The 10,635-nt window shown below is 46.6% G+C and overlaps 1 protein-coding gene across 2 annotated transcripts in view; it reads right to left on the bottom strand.

Moving 5' to 3' along the window:
* Positions 1-3,957, bottom strand: part of ankrd10b (ankyrin repeat domain 10b) — a 16,011-nt gene extending 12,054 nt beyond the window's left edge. The window contains exons 1-3 of one of the 2 annotated variants that reach the window (XM_068601751.1): positions 3,501-3,957; positions 1,821-1,973; positions 451-542 (exon numbers count right to left, since the gene is read on the bottom strand). In XM_068601751.1, the coding sequence (XP_068457852.1) occupies positions 451-542; positions 1,821-1,973; positions 3,501-3,695 (440 nt within the window). In that variant the 5' untranslated portion in view covers positions 3,696-3,957. The remainder of the gene's footprint in view (positions 1-450; positions 543-1,820; positions 1,974-3,500) is intronic. The other variant, XM_068601752.1, reaches the window with a different exon arrangement.
* Positions 3,958-10,635: the final 6,678 nt, after the last annotated feature.

Here is a 10,635-nt window from a genome sequence, read left to right as displayed (position 1 = left end):
GACATCAGGACAGCTCCTCATGAAACTACACAATCATGAACGAGAAGGAGGAAACACAACTCCCTGGTGTACAAACACTCAACAGGACGAGTTGGTGCGTTGCAGCGAGGATCTTAAGGAAAAGACCAAGTGTGCGGCTCTCTAAAGATATGTTGACATGCTGTAAACACGTCCAGCAGGTTGCAATGAATTAGTGTGAAGTTCCTTCTGGTGTGTGTAGCACTGACAAACAATCTAAATGTGTTGTTTTATTTGCATCTTTCACAAATTGATAACTTGCTTATGAGTCTAACGTTCAGATCTGAGCAGTTAATTTGCAGACACTCTGCATTTCAATGTCATGTCTGCTCTGGTGGGAGTTTGATGGCGGTCCCTTGTAAAGGTGAAACTCAGGCGATGGATAGTTCAGAGGAAAAGAGATGAAGACGCAGATCTGATGACAGGACTTACTCAGCTTTCGCTCCCTGAATCAAGAGAGCGTTGATGCACTCCAGGCTGCCCGCTCGAGCAGCCTTGTGGACGGGCGACTCGCCCACATAGTCCTGAGAAAAGAGAAAGCAGTCACACTTAAAAACAATTAAAAGCAGGACTGCTGGGAGCCAAAACACAGATCTCTAATTGAATGAAAGCCTGTTTGTGGGAGTACGTCTTTAAATCAGATACAGCCTCCTTGACTGCCTCCTGCTCCTTTTTCAAGGTTGCAGACACAGAGAGGTGTGACAGGGCGTAACTCTGCAAGACACAGCCTGACCTCAAACACACAGTTACACTTCAGTGGGAGTGGAGATGGAAAAAAAGGGAAAGAAACAGACACCCGAAGGCTTTCTTTCACCACAATGTAATGTGTGATGAGCTGAAACAAAGAGCTGATCTACACCAGCACGCTGAAACGTGAGGGCTCCAACAAGAGAGGATGGAACAAGAGAAGATTGAACAACAAGAGAGGATTGAACAAGAGAGGATTGAACAAGAGAGGATTGAACAAGAGAGGATTGAACAACAAGAGAGGATTGAACAAGAGAGGATTGAACAAGAGAGGATTGAACTAGGAAGTTTCCAACGAGTGAATCTCAACTTATCCTGAGAATCGTCTACGCAGAGAGAAAGAACTGTTTCACGATGACGACAGCCTTATGTAATCCTGACCTACTAATCTCATTTCCCTCAGTGCAGCGGAGCTTAAAATATCTCTCTGCTGCATGAACACACACAAACACACATGAGCACACACACGAACACACACAAACACACACGAACACACACAACCACACACGAACACACACAAACACACACAAACACACACAAACACACACGAACACACGCGAACACACACGAACACACATGAACACACATGAACACACACAAACACACACAAACACACACAAACACACATGAACACACATGAACACACACGGGCTGAGAACAAACGGCGTCTCAGAACAAGTGATGACCTTAAAGTGAAGCGAACAACAGAATGAGGTCAAGTGGCAGCAGGAGGCTGAAAGGTCACGACCCCGCTTCAGAGTGATCCTTTCTGATGGGATCAGTCCGAGGTCAGCCGCTCTCGCTGCACCTTTTATCTCAGCAGGTGCCCTCCTGTCTACTTCTGAGGCGTTTTAGGGATCTTTTAGGTAAAAGTGACGTGTTGACTCTGAACGCGTGTTGCTGGTCTCGTCGTCTTGTCGGTTGCTGTGCAGGCTTTTCTCCAGGAGACGTCAGGGTTTGGAAAGAATCGCTTAACAGGTTGGGAGATGTTCAGCGTGGACAGTGAAGGTGTGCTGGCATGCAGGCGTGTGTGTCGTGTGCGTCTGCTGTCATACCTGTCTGTTAATATCTGCTCCAGCTTGTAGCAGCCATAACAAGCACTCAGGGTGGCCCCCGAACGCAGCGATGTGAATGGGAGTCTGAGCGAACCTGGAGGTCACCGCGTTCACGCCGCTGCCCACCTGAACCAGACGCATCACGCACTCCAGCTGTGGACACAAGGCATGAGGTCACACAGGTGACACGCGGTGCAGGTGTTCATCCATTCCTGCTCTGCAGGAAGACACTGGACAGGTACAGACACTGGACAGGTACAGACACTGGACAGGTACAGACACGACAGCCGCCGATGGAGGGAACATGCAACACTATTTCCTGAGTCCACTTATCTGTGGGCACGCAGCCAATGTGTGTGTCTGTGGCCTTTCCACGAGGACGGGAGTTACTATACAACACTAATGTTAGTGTACAACACTAATGTTACTATACAACACAATGTTACTATACAACACAATGTTAGTGTACAACACTAATGTTACTATACAACACAATGTTACTATACAACACAATGTTAGTGTACAACACTAATGTTACTATACAACACAATGTTAGTGTACAACACTAATGTTACTATACAACACAATGTTACTGTACAACACTAATGTTAGTGTACAACACAATGTTAGTGTACAACACTGATGTTACTATACAACACAATGTTACTGTACAACACTAATGTTAGTGTACAACACTAATGTTAGTGTACAACACAATGTTACTGTACAACACTAATGTTACTATACAACACAATGTTAGTGTACAACACTAATGTTACTATACAACACAATGTTACTGTACAACACTAATGTTAGTGTACAACACAATGTTAGTGTACAACACTAATGTTAGTGTACAACACAATGTTAGTGTACAACACTAATGTTAGTGTACAACACAATGTTAGTGTACAACACTAATGTTAGTGTACAACACAATGTTAGTGTACAACACAATGTTAGTGTACAACACAATGTTAGTGTACAACACAATGTTAGTGTAACTGTGTGTATTCATCAAGGTAAGGTGAGCTGCATGTTACCAGGTTTTAAAGTCTCTTTAAAGCTTCAGACGCTGTTTGACCCACTCGTGTGCTCAGAGAGGTTTTTAACATCATCGTGTGTGTGACGGTCAGTCACGTCGAGAGCATCGCGTCATAGCTCATTGTTTATAGCTCATTGTTTATAGCTCATTGTTCATTGTTCTCTGCGTCTCTTCCAGCAGGTTTACTTCGTCGGTCATTAAAATGGTTCCCGCTCGACGTCACGTTTTACTCGCAGAGCATCAACGCGACTTCTCTACAACAATGACCGCGTTGTTTCACCCAGCGCGTGCAATGCTACAGTGTAATGCTACCGTGTAACGTTAATGCTACCGTGTAACGTTAATGCTACCGTGTAACGTTAATGCTGCAGTTTAATGCTACCGTGAACGTTAATGTTACAGTGTAACGTTCGAGGCCCATTGTCCGCCCGTTCACGATGGCGGACGGCCGGTCTCCTCCGCTCGCGGTAACGGGCAAGCGGAAGAAAATGGTCGAGTGGAGGATCACGTCGAAGACGGTTGGCGCTCGTTCTGTGTGTGTGTGTGTGTGTGTGTGTGTGTGTGTGTGTGTGTGTGTGTGTGTGTGTGTGTGTGTGTGTGTGTGTGTGTTTTGGAGCGGGGGCTCGGCGCGCTACCTTTCCGAAGTGAGCGGCCCAGTGTATCGGCGTCCAGCCGTAGAAGGTGTCCTCCACCGCGAGGTCCGCCGGGCTGGAGCCCAGCAGGAGGGCGCACAGGGCGGCGACGTCTCCATCCCTGCTCGCCCGGTGCAGCGGGAAGCGGCTGCTCAGCACCTCCTCGCTGGAGAACCCGGACTCCACTCCCCCCGACATTGAAGCGCAGAGGATCAATGAAACACAACGACTTGAAAAAAGACTGCGTGTTGTTTAATTCCGGTCGCTAATGGCGTGCCTTTGAATCCCGACACGCGCCACCCTGGCTGCTGCGTGTTCCTGTTGTGTGTTTCTGTTGTGTGTTTCTGCCTGACAACACAAAGCGCTTCAGACCAGAGCGACGAGCACGCGCCGGGCGGAAACCTGAGAAACCGGAGAGGGCGGGAAACTGCGGACTGGATTCACATTCCGGACCTCTTCCTCCTCTTCCTCCTCCTCCTCCTCCTCCTCTTCCTCTCACGCCGCGTCGCCACCCTTCGGACAGGGCGTGTGTGCGTGTGTGCGTGTGTGTGTGTGCGTGTGTGTGTGTGTGTGTGTGTGTGTGTGTGTGTGGCCTTTCTCTAGCCATCTGACTGTCAGTGATCTTCTGCGTTGTATCTAGCGCCACCTTGTGACGCGTGTGGTTTGTGCATGTGGGTGACCACAGACACACGTCCTCCCTACTGTACACCTGTAAGAAGACATAGGGAGCCATAAGGAGACATAGGGAGACATAAGGAGACATAGGGAGCCATAAGGAGACATAGGGAGACATAAGGAGACATAAGGAGACATAGGGAGACATAAGGAGACATAGGAAGACACAAGGAGACATAGGGAGCCATAAGGAGACATAGGGAGACATAGGGAGACATAAGGAGACATAGGGAGACATAGGGAGACATAGGGAGACATAAGGAGACATAGGGAGCCATAAGGAGACATAAGGAGACATAGGGAGACATAGGGAGACATAAGGAGACATAGGGAGCCATAAGGAGACATAGGGAGACATAAGGAGACATAAGGAGACATAGGGAGACATAAGGAGACATAGGGAGACACAAGGAGACATAGGGAGCCATAAGGAGACATAGGAAGACACAAGGAGACATAGGGAGACATAAGGAGACATAGGAAGACACAAGGAGACATAGGGAGACACAAGGAGACATAGGGAGCCATAGGAAGACATAAGGAGACATAGGGAGCCATAAGGACACATAGGGAGCCATAAGGAGACATAGGGAGACACAAGGAGACATAGGAAGACACAAGGAGACATAGGGAGACATAAGGAGACATAGGGAGACATAAGGAGACATAGGAAGACACAAGGAGACATAGGGAGACACAAGGAGACATAGGGAGCCATAGGAAGACATAAGGAGACATAGGGAGACATAAGGAGACATAGGGAGACATAAGGAGACATAGGAAGACACAAGGACACATAGGGAGCCATAAGGAGACAGACGTGGTTCATGGCAGACACGGTGACCTTCTTCAGTCGGTCTCTGGGTAAATTGTTGTTATCCTGAAGGACAAACTATTTGTATAAGAACACAATTGAACAACAACTTTAGGAACACAACATTTACAGTTTCCTTATTGTGTGTTTTGTGTAGACAGTACACTTTCCTGCCACTTGTCATGTCGTTCCTCTCACCATGAGGAGACAGCAATGTGCACCATGAAGCAGCGTCACATCAAACACACAAACAGAGACACAATGTGTGTTTCAACACATTTCAACAGTTGTTTCTGCTCATGTTTAATAAGGATGTGGGTTCAGTTCATGTGTTACATGTCCAGGAAACACGAACGTGTTCCTAGATCTATTATATGTATATTTTACATCACAAAGTACATGCATTGAGTATAAATTCGAGGTACTGAGAGAGGTGGTGTGACGCCATGTACTTCAGAAGTGTTTGTTCTGACCACTAGAGGGCAGAAGACCTGTAAAGATCAACTGAAGCCCCTAAAAGCTCCAGAAGTCCTCCTGTCAACTTGTCAGTGTTTATTACATTGAATATTTGTTTAGGACTGAAATGTGATGACATCATAGGGATCACATTTTAGTTCACGTGTTTACATGCACATATTGAAAATCAATTATTTAACTTGTTCCTCTTGTCCATATTCACTATTTATTACCTCTATTCAGTTTGTGTCTTCTTTACATGAATTGAAGTTGTGACATTTCAGAAAAACTAACAATGAAAAGTGTGTAACGGCTTCATGACGCTTACAGCAGCACATTGTTCAATGTTCATCAAGTCAATGAAAGTTCCAAATTACAAAAACTTTACCTGCAGAAAATTGATGACTAAAGGTTTGAATGAGCGAAACATTTGTTTTGGTATTAACAGCTGACAGGATGTGAATACTTGAGGGTTAGTCATAAAGGTACAGTGTTTATGAGAAGTGCTTGTGATAGCAGTAATGCTAAAAGTGTTTGTTGTGGGACAAGCAGGCAATAAAGATACTGGAATATGGATATTAAAGATCTTCTGCAAGATGGCGGACGTTGCAGAGAAAAAGAAACGGCTGCCATCACGAAATAGGGAAACTTCAGGATGAGTGTTTTGGAGATATGATGTTTTGGAGCTGGTGTAAGATTTGCGCCTCAAAGGCACGACGACCTGCAGTGAAACCTGGAAAACAAGAAAGATTAAACAAAAAGGAACTCTCCAGAATCGTTGCGGTTAATGATGCAGTTTGTGCAGCCTTCTAACAAGCGTTAAAAACCTCATGCAAGCTGAATTTTCTTTTCATCCAAAAGCGAACAATGTTGAAATGTTAAGAAAATGTTCTGAAATAACAAGGCGACCCAATGCGTAGCAGCAACAACACCCATCCCTCTCAGAGCAACCTCACCGTCACCAAACGTCACGTTCAAGTTTCCCTCTGGCAGCCGGACGCATCCACAGACTTTAAACATTCATGTTTCTCTTCAGCGCCACCAGATGGAAGTACAGATCCAGACTGAGACGTGCAGGCTGTGACCTGCAGGCTGTGACCTGCAGACAGAGCACACAAAGAAGAAGTATTCATTTTAAAGGAGGTCTTTACTCAAACCTATCCAAAGTACAGGGTCAACTATGTTGGGATCAGACCTGCTCTGCTGGAGAAGTATTGTTTCTGTCCTTTAGAGTTATCAGTTAAACATCAGCATTGATGTAGTTCTGAGGTGAAACAAGCCGCCATGATCTCTGTCTCCATGAAGATGCTGCAGGACGCACACACAGTCCCGTTGGTCCTGTTGAGTTATTCAAAAGCAGCCGATGTCCACTCGTCCATGTTCCTGGATCTTCAGGGAGGTGGAGTCTGACCCAGAGCTGCTTCCTCTCATGAGGACGGCTGTGGACCGAAGGAAAGGTTAATGAACCTCAGTGACGTGCGTCACACTGATATTACTGCGATGATGTCATCCTGCACTTCATGACCACTTTCCCAAGTCCATCCTGTCTTCAGCGTGTGACGTCAAAGTCAGTATTTAATCCACACACACATATATAAACAGTATATATATGTGTGTGTATATATATATATATATACACACACATATATATATATATATATATATATATATATATACATGTGTGTATCTATATATATATATATATATATATATATATATATATATATATATATATATACACATATATACATATATATATATATATATATATATATATATATATATATATATATATATATATATGTATATATGTGTATATTTCACATCTAATTGCATTCAAGCCTCAAAAATGATAAAAGTGTTCTTCATTTGTGAAGATTTTCTGAATAAAGCGTGTTGGTATGTAATGACTTTATTCTCTGCAATCATCCAACATCTAATGGAAAAATCCGGTTGTCTTTTTGCAAAGAGAACAGTGCAGCGGTGACTTCCACGGCTGACCTACAAAACTGCGTCACCGCTGTGTGTAAAGAGACCACAGCTCATTGTGTGCACACACAATGAGCTCCATGAGGACAGTTACCTTCACAGTCACACCGGAGCTAACGGGGTGACTGTCACTGTCATCCTGGAGGACCAGCTCTTTGTAGAAGATCACCACAAAACAACTGAGCAACAACAATAACAACACAACATCCTCCGTAAAGCTTCTTTATTGAGCCTTTTGTCCTGAAGCTGCTCTCACCAGCCTGTGCACGAGATGCTAACCAACAAACACTGTTTGAGTGAAGGATGCTGGCGGCCTGACAGATACCAACCACCCGGGATGAAGCGTCCTGACAGGCTGCTTCATGTCACCCTGACAGGCTGCTTCATGTCGTCCTGACAGGCTGCTTCATGTCACCCTGACAGGCTGCTTCATGTTGTCCTGACAGGCTGCTTCATGTCACCCTGACAGGCTGCTTCATGTCGTCCTGACAGGCTGCTTCATGTCACCCTGACAGGCTGCTTCATGTTGTCCTGACAGGCTGCTTCATGTCAGCCTGACAGGCTGCTTCATGTCACCCTGACAGACTGCTTCATGTCAGCCTGACAGGCTGCTTCATGTCGTCCTGACAGGCTGCTTCATGTCGTCCTGACAGGCTGCTTCATGTCGTCCTGACAGGCTGCTTCATGTCGTCCTGACAGGCTGCTTCATGTCGTCCTGACAGGCTGCTTCATGTCGTTCTGACAGGCTGCTTCATGTCAGCCTGACAGGCTGCTTCATGTCGGCCTGACAGGCTGCTTCATGTCGTTCTGTCAGGCTGCTTCATGTCGTCCTGACAGGCTGCTTCATGTCGGCCTGACAGGCTGCTTCATGTCACCCTGACAGGCTGCTTCATGTCGTCCTGACAGGCTGCTTCATGTCACCCTGACAGGCTGCTTCATGTCGTCCTGACAGGCTGCTTCATGTCACCCTGACAGGCTGCTTCATGTCACCCTGACAGGCTGCTTCATGTTGGCCTGACAGGCTGCTTCATGTCGTCCTGACAGGCTGCTTCATGTCGTCCTGACAGGCTGCTTCATGTCACCCTGACAGGCTGCTTCATGTCGTCCTGACAGGCTGCTTCATGTCACCCTGACAGGCTGCTTCATGTCACCCTGACAGGCTGCTTCATGTCGTCCTGACAGGCTGCTTCATGTCGTCCTGACAGGCTGCTTCATGTCACCCTGACAGGCTGCTTCAGAGCTTCAGTGAGTTATCGTCTGTCTCTGGTTGCGTCACGGCCTGCCGCCGCTCTGTGCTGCCGCTCTGTGCCGCCGCTCTGTGCCGCCGCTCTGTGCTGCCGCTCTGTGCCGCTGACCTTCATGACACATGGACACAGGAATGCGGCTGATAGCTTATCGGCGGGTCGAGATCCTCCTCAGCGCTGTGTGCTGAGACCAGGAGGACTGCAGCTCCCTGCGCCGCCTTCACCTGAACGCTCACCTGCTGAGGAAGCTGCGCCTCGACCTCTCTGGATTACTGGACGCGTCCAGCGAGGCAGTGAGGAAGGCACATCGCGTGTGTCACGCGTTCACACACCGTCTCCCAGCCGCTGTCACGTGACGCTACAGGAGGACAGAGGAGTGTGTGCTGACGTCCAGCAAACATCTGAGTCAGCAGAGGAACGATGACGTGGTATCACTGAGGAGACGCAGGACGGGTTGCTTATAGATGGAATGAGTGACATCATCAGAAAACACACACACACACACACACACAGCGTTTAGTGTGTACACTCTGTTCAGCTTGAGCATTTTGTCATTCTCATTGTGTTTTCTTTACCTAAAAACTACATTATGTCTCAGACTGGAGGAGATGTGAGTTATTTGTTGACCTTTGCTGCACTTTGAAAGCTGCAGTTTGAGGAACGAGGTCATCGTGATTTATTTGATCAGACGTCACAAATACTTTGATAATAAAAGACAAAAGTAAGACATATACAAATGAAGAGCTCAATGTCTCCAGACGATGACACTCGTGTGAATCGTACGAAGTTAAAGAAGTTAACTCAAGATCCGTGTCCAGCATCCGTCACGCTGTGGTGTTTGTTGCTTTGTCTCCAAATGAAGCGCTCGTCTCCGTCTCTTCCAGCGCTGCAGAGATGTGAGCACCTGGAGGACTCACAGGAGTCACCTGGCTGTCAGCGAGGTCCTGCAGGGACGCAGCTCATCCAGCATCACGCCGTCCTCCTGGATGGAGAGGAGGAGGCTCTGCAGGTGACGTCAGCACAGCTGCAGCTCTTACGCACAGAGACACTGACACACAACGTTCACAACGTTCACAACGTTCACAACGTTCACGTGCATGTTCCAGTGCTGCTTTCTATAAATATGCATTTGTTTCTCAAATGTAAGACCTCTTGTATTGTTAATCTGAAGTTTGTGAAGACATTGAGACATGCAGATCCTGCTATTGTCTTTGTTATTTGCGTTTGCAGCTGCTCTGTAAAACAAATACATATCTAACCACCGACAGGATCTGTGAGAACACACTCATGATTCTCATAACTATTCCTCAAACATCACGGCAGGTTCACGTTGATGGTGCTGATTAAAACCAACAAACACATGTTCACTTCTTACAGGAGACGAGATCCCAGTTTGGACAAAAGAAAGTGTGTTTTTTAAGGTTAAGTCCTGAATTAAGGACGCGCACTAACATTCCTGGTTTTAGTCTCTTCATGGAGAGAGAAACCTTCACCCTGAACACGTTTCTTTACATCTCTGTGTCCTAAAACCTCACGCAGCGTCCAAAGTACATGTGCAGAGCGACAACCTGCATTCAGCACCTTTAACCTAGTTAGTAAGCAGCTTTGATATGCCTGTTGAGGACACACACACACACACACACACACACACACACACACACACACACACACACACACAATGCCTACATACACAAACGCAGTGTTTTCTTTCTACTGTTCTATTTTGACATCAGAGAGAAGAGAAGACGAGTGTTGGCTCAGCAGAGGAACAGTCACAGATTACTTTCTCCTCTTCAGGAGTGTTCTCCTCTTCAGGAGTGTTCTCCTCTTCAGGAGTGTTCTCCTCTTCAGGAGTGTTTTACTCTTCAGGAGTGTTCTCCTCTTCAGGAGTGTTCTCCTCTTCAGGAGTGTTCTCCTCTTCAGGAGTGTTTTACTCTTCAGGAGTGTTCTCCTCTTCAGG

Source organism: Clinocottus analis, unplaced genomic scaffold (genome assembly GCF_023055335.1).
Source record: "Clinocottus analis isolate CAN_PGR_092001 unplaced genomic scaffold, fCliAna1.0.p SCAF_54, whole genome shotgun sequence".
NCBI lineage: Eukaryota > Metazoa > Chordata > Actinopteri > Perciformes > Cottidae > Clinocottus > Clinocottus analis.
This window is presented reverse-complemented; position numbering and strand designations above follow the sequence as displayed.